We start from the raw sequence: 15,521 nt of genomic DNA, 5'->3' as shown, positions 1-15,521 counted from the left end.
ATTATATACTTCGACTAGTTTGAGCTATATGTAGATGAATTCAGATCTCAAATGGGATTTTCAATGTTTGTTCGTTGGTGTATTCCTGTTCGACAAATTAGTTGTACCACCGAATCTTTGCACACCGTCAATGGCAGAGGCTGTAATTTTAGCGGTGTTTCATTCGCTATCGGTACAAGCTTTGCCTTCACCGTAAAAAGATTAACAGAATCTTGTTTAGGAAAATTCAGATGTGAGAGAATACTTTGGATAGAGAAAAAAAGGCGGGTGGGTGGGTGGGGCGGTTGTCTGATTCGAAAGTGTTTTGGAATCAAAAACCACTTTGGATGCAATTGATTCAGCCTTTCAGCAAATTGTCTTCATCAAAGCTTTTAGACATTCGATTTTAGAACACAACAAAAGTTGGAGCAATAAGGGCTTTCCGGATTCTAGATTTTACGAGGACGGTAAAAAAGGGGTTGTCCTGAACATATAGTCGTATTCCGTGTATGTGTGTGTAATTTATAGTCGGAAATATCGGTATTAAGAAATTTTTTCTAGTGTTTATCCATCTAAACCGGACAATTTGGTTTGATTTTATTTCGTATTGAATTCGGTTTCTCACTGATTCGGTTCCTGTCAAACCAAAATATGCTAACAAATTGAAGTCTTCATCGAGATACAATTGTCATTGGGTTTTTTTTTTTTTTTTTCGTGTTTGTTCAAATAAATCATAGGCTGGGTTAGTGTAGAAAATAAAGAATAACTAATAAATTAGAGAGTAAAAAAAAGGAAAAATTAACAAATACACCCTCCGGTGTGCTATCTGCACCGTATCGAATACCAATTACTGATGATACCGAGTTTTTGGTGAGGTGGGTAAATCGGGTAAATTAAAAAAAAAATTTACTTGCCTTTCTTTTCTTTTTACCAGTGATTCCAACTTTTTCATAAATTTTCCTGCGTTTCTGGAGAAGCATCATAATTCATACATTAATGACATCATAATTCAAATTAGCAGACTAAATGAAAAGGCCAATATCAATTACTAATAGATGACAAGTTAGCTTTGGAAAGCAAAAATATCTTGAAAATTAAATGAAGAAAATAAAATCCAGTTTTGGGTAAAAAAAAAAAAAGAGAAGGCATTGAATTCTAGGTTGGCTAGCTATCACCTGCATGCATACCTATATCATGTTTGCGTGTTCTCTTTGCATTATTTGTTTCAGAAAGTAAACTAATACGTACCCCCCACTCTCTCTCTCTCTCTCTCTCTAGAATCACTACATAATATACATATACAGAAGAGAGAGAAAGATACTGATTAAAAGAAAGAATCTCCATCTGCTTTTTTACAGTTGAAATAAATCTTTCATCTGCCTCCTCTATATTTAGTTAACCATTTCTGCATTTGTTAATTTTTTTTAACACACAATGTCACGTTTTCCCACTTTATTTAGCCTACTTTTTTTTGGACGCACTTGGATGGGTTATTATTATATTTATTTATTATTATTATTATTATTGGGTACTGTGAAATATAATTAAAAGAAAAAAGAAAATCAGAATCTCTAGTACAAAATCAAAAATGCTCAGAAAATCATAGGTGCGTATGATTGCCTTCATGATCAGTTTTTGGTTTGGTAGGAGTGCTATCAATGCCACACATGCAATCAATGTTTACCCATGTACAACAGTTGTCACACTATACTTAAAAAAAAAATATTTATATATACAGGATTAATTAAGTAAGAGGTTCAAAAGTGTGGTTAATTAATTAAAATATGAATTAAGGGTTGTAAATGAAATTTCCACATTTACATTTCCAGCTGAGTGGCTTGTAGTTGGAGGAGTCGTCGTCGTCGCCCCTGGCGGCGGCGGCGGCGGAGACCGGCGATGAGTTATGTGTAACTGCGGCGGCGCCGCTAGTCTGGGGGTTAGTGGGAACTTGAATGGCTTCGCAGCGCGTGCAGGAAACGCACCGCCGCTCGCAGCGAGGTGGCCGGGAACCGATGTGGGATCTCCATAGTACTGTCTTGTCTTCCTTCATTGATGTCTGCAATATTTTCAGACACTGTCATAAAACCATGAAAACACACACACACACACACACAACGGTGAAAAAAGAATTTGATTTCTTTCTTACCTTGGGACCTTCAACTACTGTTTGAGCTAGCTTTCTGCCTGAAACATTGGAGAAGAAAACATTGAGAAACTTCATGTACGTACGGGATCAAACTGGAGAGAGAGAGAGAGAGAGAGAGAGAGAGAGAGAGAATGTTATACCTTGAGCAGCAGTGAAAAAAAATGTGAAGTGGGAGGTGGAAGAAATGAGAAGAATGAAGAAAGAAATAATGGCGAAACGTTGATGTCTGTGACAGCACACCATATTTTGTCTGAGTCTCAAACCAAGAAATGAAGCACAAGATTATATTGAATTGAGATTCACCCAGTGCTACACAAGAAGTGGCCTGGCAAGCATATATGTTTATATGTATCCGTGTGTGTGTGTGTGTGTGTGTGTGTGTGTGTGTGTTATATATATATATGGATTAGTTTATAGTTTTGGATAGAAGGAGAAGGTGAATGTAGAAGGACAGAAGAGTATAGCAGAGGCCAAAGAGCAAAAAGAAACAAAGAAAAAAAAAAAAGTAAAAAAAAAGTGACCTCGTGGAGAGAGCCTTTTTAGGACAAGAAATGACAGCAACAAGCCAATAGGATTTCTATACTTGACGACCCACTAACGGACGTCTGATTTCTGGTTCATCAATTCATCTACTTTGTTTTTAACTTTTAATTGCATTATTAAGCTTTAATCCCTTTCTGTAATGGGAACCCAGCATACCCATTTTTTTTTTTTTTTTTCTTTATAGTTGGATTACACGAAAATGAGTCATCATTTTAATTTTGTCTCATTTCGTGTAATTCTATACGAAATGAAACAAAATTAAAAAATATCGTGCATTTTGTGTAGGATTGTACGAAACGCGATGTCTCATTTCGTGTAATCGTACACGAAATGCATAAAAAAACCATCGATTTCTTATTAAAAAAAAAAAAAACGTGTTTCTTTTACCTCAGTATGGGAGTCGATGTCGGCCGTATTGATGATAGTTGTTGTGTCGTTCTTACTAATCAGTGGTGGTTTGAGATGTTTTGGCCGAAAATCGAGTTTTTTGACCGATTTGCCGGTCCCCAGATTTTATCGAGTCGAACTCGGTTTTGGTCATTTGACCTCGGTTTTCAATTTTTTTTTCGATTTTAGAGGTTAGACCGGACTGCCTTATTGCCGGATCACGGTCGAACCGTTCGACTGGTTTGTCCGGTCCGGTTCTAAGTTCTAACAATATTGGGAGTGGGCTCTAATGTTTGTTTGAAGACCTATATATATATATATATATATATATATATATATATATATATATATATATATATATATATATATATATATATATATATATATATATATATATATGGACTAAAACGGCCCAAGTCAAAGAAAAGCATTGAATAAATAATCCTATGCAAATTTGGGCCTTAATATTGGGCTACTCCACATGAATATGGGCTGTTGAATATTGGGCCCAAGGGTAATGATTTCGTCGGTAAATAAATAAATAAATTATATGATAAATATGATATTATTATTATTATTATGAATAATAAAAAAGAAATAAATAGGAGAAGTGCCAACTATGGGATGTTTAAGAATGTGGGACCAAAAATAGGGTTTGGTAGGGGGACAAAGGGTGGTTGTATGGTCCAAGTCCTGTAAATATACAATCAATGTGTGATGCCCCTCCCCTACAATTCAATATATTGAATATTCATCTCTCTCTACCCAATAGTTAAAAAAAAATTTAATTCAAATTTGGCCTCACTCCCTCTCAATTAATTCTTATGCCTTGTGCTTATGTCTAAGTCCATCTCACATACATTCATTGATGCAGACCCTTTACCTATATTTTATTGTGAATCCTATTTGAATCGTACGATCTCAAACGCTACCAGTTGTTCTAAACTAAATCGATGTTAGGAATTGTGAAAACTTAGCCATATAGTGTATCCAGCACGCAAAAAACATCCACAATATTCGATCATGAGCAACAATATCCAGTTTTCCCCCATGTGGACAACTTGTTCTCAAATCCTATTTGAAATTGTACGATCTCATACGCTACGAGTTGTTCTAAAATAAATCGATGTTAGGAAATGTGCAAACTTAGGAAATGCGCAAACTCTAACCTTACAGTGCATTCAGCACACAAAAACATTAACAACATTCTATTATGTAGACAATTGTTGTCAAGTCCAGGCTAACAAAAATTTAAATTAATCAAAGCGAATCGGTGATTGCAGGGGAAAACGTGATAGGGGTTTATTTAATATGTTATACTGAAAAATCTTTATTATTCATATACACACTCAACACTAAGTTGACCGCATTTAGCAATTCGAAATTTTATGTTGATTTATTTCAATATATTTTAACATAGTAAGAATAAAAGCGATTTGTTTGTCCTCGAGTACGCGAAGAGTCTCGTCAAATGAAACCCTGCCCATTTTTGTCGGCCCACCCAATCTACATCTCATGTATACCTCTTTTTCAGGTAAAAAAGTTATCGGGTCAGAAATGGATCTTATTGTTGGATCCGAAAATACGGATCTACTATATAAGGTTTTGTTAATTAAAATGTACCACAAATCTTATCTAAACATTTATATAGTCGTCTATAAATATAGAGGTTACCCTAGGCCTAGATAAATTAGGTTATGTAATTATTTTCCAATGTAATTTGTCCTCAACGATAAAAGAAAAATTAATACTATTCCCAATTTAACAAGCTTGCCGTCAAGGCTCAAATCAATGATATGTACTTTTTTTGTCAACTAGCTAGCAAAAGAAAATTCAAATTATTCCAGCATGCATCAATTATAAGGAGAGTAAATTGTAAAAAATACCACTTAAGTTAGATCTACTTATGAAAATAATTCGTCTAGTTATATATTTACAAATAACCTCTTGTAATGTATAAAACGAGTACAAATTAAAGAACATTTTACGGAATCTAAAAGATTTCTGTTGATTTTTTGACCTGACCTCAAAAATTCATAGTTGATGGTAGACATGACCACCTGTTCGGTTAGAACAAGAACCGGAACCGAAAAAGAACCGGGATCAACAGTTTTTTAACCGAATCGGAACTAGTTTGACCAGAACTAGACCCGAGAAAATCGGTTCCATTCCGATTCCCCATTTTCGAAACCGAAAATCGACAGTTAGAACCGCGGTTCTAACCGTTTCTTTTTTAAATTAAATTATTTGAACAGTCGTATTAAAAAATTAAAAAAAAAAAATGAAATTCCACGCCGGCAGCTCCAAACAGTTGAATTTTCAAAAAAAAAATAAAAGGAAATGCAACAGTCGAAATTTCCGAACGGTTCGGTTTCTAAGTTTAAAACTAAAACTAATTTCTTCAATTTTTTTAAAAGTAAAAAAATATTTTTTGAAGTATTTAAAAAAAAAACTTTAATGTTTTTTAAATCTTTGAAGTATTCTTTCCACTCATTTTTTTAAAGTAACTTTTTTTAACTTAAATTAAAAAAAAATAGTACCGGGAACTGTAAAAAAACCAAACCACAAAGAATCGGAAATATTTGGTACGGTTCTCGCTCCTCCAAAATTGGAACCAGAACCAAAGCGAACTGAACCAAACCGAAACCGTGATCATGTCTAGTCGAGGGGATAGTTGTTGAATGAGGAATATTTATTAGCACCAATCTGTTCGACCGAAGAAGATTATCCATATATATGTAAACATAAAAAATAAATTAAAAAGAAAAAAAGAGAGGATATGATTCAAATGGTGGTCCTTTGACCACGTCAGCACGTTTAATTGCAGTTCGTTTTCCTACAATTTCAGAAAGTTGCATCCATAAACAAACTAAAAGAGAAAATTCTGGCATTTGACAAAATCTGAAGCCCAGGTATATAGAAGTTAGGCCCACATTTGATGCATTGCGCTTTTCATGGGCTGGCTTCTCATCAATATGCCAGATTTCAGTTTTCGAGTTATTTCTATACTACACTCGGTGAAAGATATATTTGACGATTTTTTACCGTTGATCTACTACACACACTAATATGAGTGGGTTTGTGTTTGCGTGTGTATGAATGTTAAATATCGACCTGATGTATTTCATCCGGTGTAGCGTAGTATAAACCCAATTTCCGTATATGTCGGAGCAAGCAATTTTAGGTACATTTACACCCTTCCACGGTCCACCTAACTAAAACTGAAAAATTTGGAATTCGGAATTTTAAAAAGTTAGAAAAATATATTCCAAAAGGAAATATTCAGATTGAGATCGACAAAATTATATAATAAAAATAATATAACATTTTGATATCGTAAGTATAATTTTTTGGAAAAAAAAAATGAATTATTTTCAGAAGACGAAATCTCGTGTAAATGTTAATTTTAATATAAGAATAAAAAATCGGAGATTTTGGGGGTCAAAATCAAATTTATCATTCCAAAATTGGAAGCTATTGGATCCGAATTTTGAAAAATTGAAAATTCCGTTCCAAATTTCTACTCAGGAAATGAGAAAATTTATCTTACGTCATTAATAGCACTTCTATGGCTGTGGATACTACAGTCTGGCACTATTAAAGAAGATATTAATATTTTTAGCACTTCTGATACTAATTGTATGAAACTGTGTGGTGCCAAATCAAAAGCGCTTCTTCACTTGTGAGTTGTGACTTCACACCAGACAACAATTCGCCACTTTTAACAATTAGTTCTTCAATTGTATATTGTATAAATTAAGAACACCCCCCCCCCCCCCCTAAACTTAGATTTAATTATAAAAACCACCTCCACCAATTCGTAATTATCAAAAACTCCCTGAGGTTTGTTTTCGTCTCGCACCAACCACTTACAGTGTAATTTTTCATGGAATGATGGAATACACAATTTCATATATTTTCTTTTATTTCTCACCTATTTAACATAAGGTATAATAGATTGTAGTTAAAAAATCGATCAACAGTTAATTAGAGGGGGATTTTGGTTATTGTGGATAGGTGGGAGCGTTTTTTGTTATTTGACCTAAGTTCAGGGGGTTTTGTGATTTACCCTTATATATTAGTTGCCTCTTCCACTTTTTTTGTTTTCTTTTTCAGTAATTTAATAAAGAATCTTAATATATTAGGCTGCAAGAAAATGCAGCAGTAAATCAGAATGCGAAGTATACAAAAATGAAATGCTGCAAAGTACTGATATATAAATTAATTACATACAGCATTTTGAGAGAGAGAGAGATATATGGGGCCAAATAATTGGCGGGAAAAGACATGCATTAATGAAAGTGCAGTAACAAATGTATGGATAATAGTAAATACTAAAACTGGTTTTTAATTTATATATTATTTTTTGTATGATCCAAATTACAATAATATGGTTGGGTAGAGAGAGATGGCGGGTCCATTTGACGGCTTACCATTAGCTGTATCGAAAGCTAATTCTCTGATGTATCTCTCTTTCGATTTCAATGCAGCAATCCCTCTCTCTCTCTCTCTCTCCTCTCTTCTTCTTTTTTCTCTCTCTACTTATACTCGTATAAATAAACCTCACATTTCGTCTTCTATTATATCATCACAACAAAAACATTTTATTATTAAAATAAAATAATGGGAGCTTTGGGATTATTAGCATGTGTTGTATTTGCGGTGGCGTTACTTTCATGCACTGCAAACGCTCGACCGGCGACTTTTTCGCAGGATTTCCGAGTGGCGTGGGCCGATAATCACATTCGGCAACTCGAAGGAGGAAAAGCCATTCAACTTGTTCTTGACCAAACCTCAGGTACATTTATTAATATAATCTCATTAATTAGCTAGTATTTTTTTTTTCAATTATTATCTTAATTTTATGGTCATTAAAAAAAATATAAATATATGAAATTCAGGATGTGGTTTTGCTTCCAAGTATCAATATCTTTTCGGACGTGTGAGCATGAAGATCAAGCTTGTTCCCGGCGACTCTGCCGGGACAGTCACTGCATTTTACGTACGGTTTTTTTTTTTTTTTTATTGATCGAATTCTTAACTATGGTTAATTTTATATTAATTATGGTTCGGTAACTATGTGTAAATAATAGATGAACTCGGACACTGACACGGTTCGAGACGAGTTGGATTTCGAGTTCTTGGGTAACCGGTCCGGTCAACCCTACACGGTCCAAACAAATGTCTACGCCCATGGCAAAGGTGACCGCGAACAAAGGGTCAACCTTTGGTTTGACCCAGCCGCGGCATTCCACACCTACTCCATTTTCTGGAATCACCATCACGTCGTGTATGTTAATTACTTAATTACGTCATTAATCCGTTAATCTTATAACGTTATGCATGGATATATTACGATTTTTTTTTCGAATTTTTGATTTTTTTTTAATAGGTTTTCGGTGGACGACATACCGATTAGGGTTTACAAGAACAACGAGGCGAGAGGAATCCCGTTCCCAAAATTCCAACCAATGGGAGTGTACTCCACTCTCTGGGAGGCCGATGACTGGGCGACACGTGGCGGTTTGGAGAAGATAGATTGGAGCAAAGCCCCATTCTATGCTTACTACAAGGATTTCGACATCGAAGGCTGCCAGATGCCGGGCCCCGCCAGCTGTGCCTCCAACCCCGGCAACTGGTGGGAGGGGGCGGCACACCAGCAGCTCAGCCCCGAAGAGGCCAGGCGCTACCGTTGGGTCCGCATGAACCACGTCATTTACGATTACTGCACTGACAAGTCCCGTTACCCTGTTACCCCACCGGAATGTACGGCCGGAATCTGATTTGAGTATATTCCGGTGGCCGGGCGCCTTTCTTTGTCGGCGCCAGAAAAGGACTGAGTGGTCAATTTCTAATTGGCTTTTGCATGTTTACTAATTACTATTGAGGGGTCTAAAGGGAAATATTTCAACCTATATATATATATATATATATATATATATATATATATATATATATATATATATATATATATATATATATATATATATATATATATATAATTTTCAAGCTATGTAATTTGTGAAAAGTGGGGTGTCGGTTGCTTTGGTACATTTTGTTGTTATTTTGCATGATTGTGAAAACGATGTATTTTCTACTGTACTTGAAGATATTTTGAATTAAGAAAAGCTGTTGTTCTTTCATGAATATATATCATCAATAGTAATTTCCTTACTGCGTATATCGATTCTCCGAAAATAGTTATACTCTTTCGCTAATTCGAAAATTAGTCGAAAAAAGTGAATCCTAGTAATATCTGCTCGTACTGTTTTGGTTTGAATTTTTTTTTCTTTTCATATTTCAAATGATTTAATATAATCACGAGATTTAAGAAAATATGAATTTACGGCGACTAAAAACGACCAAAATCAATGTAAACGCGTTCGTGTTACTTTCTAGTTTCAACAGTGGACCATGTGTATATATATCAAGTGTACAATCCTTAAAAGAAATTGGTTACCAAAAGGGAACATAGCCCCTCCTGAAATGGCAATAACAAATATTTGTAACTTTCACCACAGATATAGAATATATATAAGGATGGAGTTGTAACTTATATGTATATATGTTCAAAGTTCACTAAAAAAAATTAAAAAAAAAAAAAAAAAAAAAAGAGACCCCATGCAAGAACAAATTCACCTGCAAGAATTCAGACAGGGCAGACAAGAAAACAGAGCCCACTTGAATCTACTACATTAAGTAATTTGCTTCATATTAACCTCCAATTCACAAGATCAATGGTCCTACAATAATTATTGAGCAGATAACTACATACGACGATCAAGAATTTCGGTTTTACCGATGTAATAAAATCCTCATTGTGCTATTTGCATAGTAATAGGAAACCCTTTGTTATTGTCTCGAAACGAGGGTAAAAAATTGTGAGGTGTATAAAACATTTCTATCGATGCCGTAAATTGTAATGCGATAAGATGTTACTACTAATACTTGTTGGTGCTGATTTTGACTGCAATTGGATCCGAACAGTAAGGGCAATTTCCGAATAGCACATCAAACGACCTAAAAAAAAACGAACTATGAATATATATTCTTTATTACAATAGAAATTCGTGAGCGAGATTCGGGATTAGAGAATTATAACATACTGCCTAGTTGTTGCAATAGAACGGAGCCATTTGACGAGACAAACACTGTGGAACTCTGGCTTACAGTTTCCGTTTTCACACGTACAATCAGTTGCACTTCCACTCTTAGCACCAAATTCATCATCTAGGAGGAAAGAAAAAAAAAAAAAAAAACCGGGTTTTTATTTATTTTATTTACTTTGCGATAAATCATATATTAGAGAATTACCTGTGGGAAGATATTGAGCAAAACAAATGCCGCATTCAGCATGCTCCTCGTTTTGTCGGGCATGTGGAGGTTGTGGTAACTGAGTCTCGAAAACGCAAGCAAGATTTTCGGAAAATGATTTGTCTTTCTTCCTATTGTTTTGTAATAGAGAGTAACTATTAGATCACATAAATATATCGGAAATTTTAGTAGCATTAATATTATCTAATATCTACTATATGCAAGCACAACAAACGAGAAAGAGGCTATCCATGTTCTCCGAAACAACAGAACCATTACCGAATTTTAGTACTCAATATGATATAAAAGATGCAAACATTCAAAAATAGGATTTCAAAATCGAGAAATACATACCATTTTTTACTATTTCGCTTCCAAATATTTCTAAGAGAGTTGACTTCGGTGTCTGAACCTAGGAAACGACACCTACCAGAACAAAGTCTAAATTAAGTATAAGATGATCTCAGCCCAATTATACTTGAGAGATAATATAAATAACAAAAAAATTAAAATAAAATTTATATTTCAGAATCCTACTCGGGTAGAGATAAAGGATCGTTGACATTTATCGACAGTATGGCACAACAATCGTGTCCTTGAAAAACAAAACGAGGATTAGTAAACACAAGCGATAAATAAAGACGAAAAAAGTATTTATCGAAATTCGTTTACTAAAAACCAACCAATCTTGATTTGGCGGTACGACATTGCAAGATGTGTATGTGTTGGATCGATTACCCAAAGAGACCGGTCAATGTCGTCCAAAGTTGACCAAAATTCCTGGAGCATATGAACTTGCTATATGCACAGGAGATCATATCCATGAACAAATTTATACATAAAAAAACTAAAAAAAAAAAAAATCGAATAAAATTCAGAAATACGCCAAAATTACCCTTTGAAACTGCTGTAGAACATCTCTTAACTTTGAGTTTGACGACCATTCTAGATTCAAGTTCCAAGGCACATCCTGTTGACAAGATAATACAAATACAAATACACCTCGTTTTTTTTTTCTTTGTCAGAGATTTCGAGATAAGAAATAAATGTACAACCAAAAAATCGGTCAAGTACAAACCGCTGATACCGAAGGTGGAGACCTTGGGTAGTTGTTATCGAGAGTTATCTCCAGAATATGCACCCTTCCTTTATCATCCCTATACAATAAAATCAAACACAAATAATCGTAAAAAATGACGGTAAAATTAAAAAGTAACACCGATATTTATAATGAAACCACTAGATAAAAAAATCACATAAACACATTCTACGATATCTATTGATCGGAAAAGTTTGAAAATATTCCCTCAAAATCAGATTATCTAATTGAGGTATAAAAAACGGAGCACGAACATAAACTTGTTAATCACATCCTTAGCTCTTATTTAATTGGATATTCGCAGACATTAAAAAAAACATCATACTCATACTAACATTTGAAGAACATGTAATAATTTAACAGAAGTGCAGTTTATTTTTATTTTTTTAATTTGCAATATATACATACATGACACGAAAGCTAAGAAACAGTAGATCATCCCCTAATTTCACTAGATGCTCCCATCCAACCTCTTCTACCTGTAGACAACACACAATTTATCCTGATTTTTTTACATCAAAAAAAATGAAAAAAAAAATCATAACCAATTAATAAGCTTCATAATTATGAAACAATTTTGCTTCAAAAAAAATTAGAGTAAAATACAGTCTCCCTCTGAGATAAGCTAAAATTACGAAAAAACCCCTCATGTTTGGATAATCACAATCACCTCTCAACTATGAATCTTCTTACACGTCCACACTTGTGGTGCCAAATTCAACATAATCTTCTAGATTCCGTAGAATGTTCTTTAGTATGTACTCAGTTTTGTGCAAAAATGCATCATCTTGTTTCGAAATGTGGAGCTCGAATAGGGTAAAACGGGTACAAATGGGAGAATATTCTACATAAACTACACGATTCCACTAAATTTGACACTGCAAGGATGGAAGTGTAAGAAGATTCATAGTTGATGGTGGTTGTAATTACGTAAACATGAGAGACTTTTTCGTAATTTGACTGCCATTAAACAGATGATTAAGAACGAGAGAGATAATTAAATAAAATCACCTCCGAGTATATCCTGCGGCAAAACGACGACGTAATTGCCATTTCCCGACATCTACTTTGGTCGGTAAATTTCTGCAATCCAAGCGCATAAATTGTTGAAAATTGAAATTATCATAGCAAATATTCAACCCTAATTCACTCCTAAATTCGAACATGGAGCTAAATTATTTACCTTGCTGACCTCCATTTCAGCGACCAATCAGTGGAAGAAGCAAAGAAGAAACTTACAAAGTGACTTCTTACAGCATTTGAAAATTCATAACACAGTGGGCAAGTTTCCTACCGGGCCCTGTAATTGGGCAAGTTTCCTACCGGGCCCTGTAATTGGGCCAGTTTCCTATCGGGCCCTGTAATTGGGCCAATTTCTAGTGTAAGCTTATGGTTGTTTTTCCGGCTTTTTTTTTTTTTTTAGTTTCGGCATTATTCATCAATACCTATGCTGCACGGATACGGTGATACGAAATTTCCAAAACACTAGGATATGAACACGCGGGGATACGCGTAAATATAAAACATATAAGAGTATATTTATAAATTTTGAAAATATAGGGGTACATTAATAAATTATAAAAATATATTTATAAATCGCCAAATTGCATAAGAGAACCGCTCGCCCTTGCTGCTCGTGTTCTTGGTCGCCGTTGTCGCTAGAGTTTTGGACTTTTGGGTGGACTCTGAAAGAAGACAAGACGAAAAAATGCGTATTTTTTATTAGGGCATTCTCTTAAAACATAAGAGCCGTGTCCCAACATTTTTTAAATTGCGGACACTGTCCGACACGAGTGTCATACTTTTAGTGAAATTACGACAAGGTCCGACATGGGTGTCCGAATTGTGTCCAGGCGTGTCTGAGTGTCCAAGTGTCGAATACGATGACTCTTCACCTTGTAGAAGTGTTCGTGCAGCATAGATCAATACATAAAAACACACACATGCCCACATTTATGTGTGCTTAGTTGGTTATTGTTTACGTAGATTTATGCTACTAACCATTCGAAACATTTCACAAGTTGTAGTATCGCATAAACATTCTTTCCACACACATTTGACACGCCTATACAACCAATCGTATAGGTGTATTGGATAAACTTATTCTCTCGTATAATAGCTTGCACGTCCGACTTGTTGAATCACCACCGATGATTAGACCATTCTGATCACCAATTAAATTATTTAAGTACTAGTTTAACTCATCAAACTAATCATGAGTTTCAAATATAAAACAAAATTATCCCTCAATTCAATTATTGCGTGCAAAACCATTCAAAATGGACTTACATGAGTAAAATAAAACAATAAGATATAAACGTCAAATAGGAACAAAATTAGATACTTTGTCTTATTTAAAGAATACAATTATTTTATTTGTTGTTTCTTATTCACATATTATTTTAAATGGGGTTTCGTGCATCACACGCAGCTAACATTAACTATAGTACAGGGTTGTGGAGCATGACGTGTCGCTTTAACTTGTTGTCCCCAACTTCACAAACCTCTTCTACTCTATACTCCAAATGTAATTTGACATATGGTGCAATTACACGTCATCTTGATTTGTCTTATGTTGATAGAGTTAAAATTATCCGCTCGGATTGATGTCGTTATTAATTAACAACATTAATTAAATGTTATATCACTTACTCTACTATTGAAGAAAATTCAAAAAAAAAAAAAAAAAAAAAAAAAAAAAAAAAAAAAAATCAAAATTGAATGCTTAAGCTGATGGAAGAAGAGAGTGCATGTGATCGAATTTTAATTTTCATGCCAATATTACTTAAATCGAGCTCGTTATACATAGTTAATCTAATATGATTTACATATTTCGCTAAATTTACGAGCAATTATACAACAAAATACACCAAATCTATCTATATATATATAATATAAAAAGAGGATCTATGCCCTCAATGATTGACATGTGGCAAATGTTGATGTCATTTATCAAAATTGCTTTGTTGGAGTTCAATTGATGAGATGGATTCTTCAATTGGCGAGTTGTCAATTTTATTTTGGTATGTATTTAAGTTATTTCCTATTTAACATTTATACACTCATTTAAACAATTACCACATGTATATATATTATTTCCAAAGTTAATATTTTATAAATTCTAAATAAAAAAATCTTATTTATATTTTCAGTATTTCAAAATATATTTATTGAAAAAATTAACGATACTCAATTGTTTTACGAATATTCAAATAATTTTCAGAAAAAATATTTTTTTAATATTGAAATATTAAAATAAAGGAATATGATTTTTTTTATTTTTAGTATTGTGGAATATTCGAATATCCATTCAATAAAAAACAAATTGGGATATCTATATAAAATTAATATAATAATAAATTAATATATATTTCATAATTATTTCATTTGAATATATAAATGTAATATATATAAAAACTAATATATATTCGAATTTAGTATTTTTTTATTAATCAAATTAAATATAATAAAATTTATATTTTATTAATATATTCAAATATCATTATACATGGAAATAATATATATATATATATATTCTAATTTTCATTAATATATTAATTAATAATTCAAATGAATATATATTAATAAATTAATTTATCAATATACATGGAAATAATTATATGTAAACTATATCATTGATTGATATAGATTATATCAATCATATTAATCAATCAATTAAAAGTAGACATTCCGTATATTTTGGTGTCATACTAATTTGGATTTATTTTATTTCCTTTTGCAAATATAGTATATTTATGGACTTGGATGTTTAAAATTTTGAATTTAATTAATTTTTTTTAAAGATATTATGAAATTTATATTTTTATTACTATAATACGAAAAAAGAAAAAAGAAAAAAAATAGTGTGTATATTTCATATATTTTGATTTTTATTAAAATCCGGATATGCATTTATGATATAAATCATTTATATATACATATCTATATATACATATATATCATCAATATCATATTTATTATATATTGATAATTTATGGAAATAATATCACCATAATTAATTTTAATTTATGTAAAGTTTGACTTTCATTTATT

At 33.0% G+C, this 15,521-nt stretch overlaps 3 protein-coding genes across 3 annotated transcripts; 1 reads left to right on the top strand and 2 right to left on the bottom strand.

The window, feature by feature from the left end:
• Positions 1 to 1,735: 1,735 nt before the first annotated feature.
• LOC148768317 (EPIDERMAL PATTERNING FACTOR-like protein 2) lies at positions 1,736 to 2,655 on the bottom strand. The gene is made up of 3 exons (XM_088821669.1): positions 2,266 to 2,655; positions 2,126 to 2,163; positions 1,736 to 2,035 (listed from the first exon to the last, which is right to left on the bottom strand). Exons 1-3 carry the CDS (start codon positions 2,366 to 2,368, stop codon positions 1,769 to 1,771), a joined length of 408 nt encoding a protein of 135 aa, XP_088677795.1. The 5' UTR covers positions 2,369 to 2,655; the 3' UTR covers positions 1,736 to 1,768.
• Positions 2,656 to 7,561: 4,906 nt separating this feature from the next.
• On the top strand, positions 7,562 to 9,157 carry XTH6 (xyloglucan endotransglucosylase/hydrolase 6). The gene is made up of 4 exons (XM_012998776.2): positions 7,562 to 7,853; positions 7,957 to 8,057; positions 8,149 to 8,345; positions 8,448 to 9,157. Exons 1-4 carry the CDS (start codon positions 7,679 to 7,681, stop codon positions 8,836 to 8,838), a joined length of 864 nt encoding a protein of 287 aa, XP_012854230.1. The 5' UTR covers positions 7,562 to 7,678; the 3' UTR covers positions 8,839 to 9,157.
• Positions 9,158 to 9,703: 546 nt separating this feature from the next.
• On the bottom strand, positions 9,704 to 12,779 carry LOC105973723 (zinc ion binding protein). Its single transcript, XM_012998764.2, has 11 exons — positions 12,652 to 12,779; positions 12,480 to 12,551; positions 11,877 to 11,947; positions 11,448 to 11,526; positions 11,265 to 11,339; positions 11,053 to 11,167; positions 10,907 to 10,964; positions 10,724 to 10,795; positions 10,370 to 10,500; positions 10,162 to 10,285; positions 9,704 to 10,075 (listed from the first exon to the last, which is right to left on the bottom strand). The coding sequence occupies exons 1-11, from the start codon at positions 12,664 to 12,666 to the stop codon at positions 9,997 to 9,999; spliced, it is 891 nt and encodes a 296-aa protein (XP_012854218.2). The 5' UTR covers positions 12,667 to 12,779; the 3' UTR covers positions 9,704 to 9,996.
• Positions 12,780 to 15,521: the final 2,742 nt, after the last annotated feature.

The sequence above is a fragment of the Erythranthe guttata genome, chromosome 8 (genome assembly GCF_056151865.1).
Source record: "Erythranthe guttata isolate IM_541 chromosome 8, IM_541, whole genome shotgun sequence".
Classification (NCBI taxonomy): domain Eukaryota; kingdom Viridiplantae; phylum Streptophyta; class Magnoliopsida; order Lamiales; family Phrymaceae; genus Erythranthe; species Erythranthe guttata.
This window is presented reverse-complemented; position numbering and strand designations above follow the sequence as displayed.

Bases quoted from the DNA above. Each gene is read 5' to 3' on its own strand.
- LOC148768317 (XM_088821669.1), bottom strand. From the start codon at position 2,368: ATGGTGTGCTGTCACAGACATCAACGTTTCGCCATTATTTCTTTCTTC. The intron at 2,164-2,265 runs GTATAACATTCT...CCAATGTTTCAG, and splicing joins TTTTTTCACTGCTGCTCAAG to GCAGAAAGCTAGCTCAAACA. The intron at 2,036-2,125 runs GTAAGAAAGAAA...AAAATATTGCAG, and splicing joins CAGTAGTTGAAGGTCCCAAG to ACATCAATGAAGGAAGACAA.
- XTH6 (XM_012998776.2), top strand. From the start codon at position 7,679: ATGGGAGCTTTGGGATTATTAGCATGTGTTGTATTTGCGGTGGCGTTA. The intron at 7,854-7,956 runs GTACATTTATTA...TATGAAATTCAG, and splicing joins TGTTCTTGACCAAACCTCAG to GATGTGGTTTTGCTTCCAAG. The intron at 8,058-8,148 runs GTACGGTTTTTT...TGTAAATAATAG, and splicing joins GGACAGTCACTGCATTTTAC to ATGAACTCGGACACTGACAC.
- LOC105973723 (XM_012998764.2), bottom strand. The intron at 11,168-11,264 runs GTAATTTTGGCG...CTGTGCATATAG, and splicing joins TTCTACAGCAGTTTCAAAGG to CAAGTTCATATGCTCCAGGA. The intron at 10,796-10,906 runs GTAGGATTCTGA...TTGTTCTGGTAG, and splicing joins GATCCTTTATCTCTACCCGA to GTGTCGTTTCCTAGGTTCAG.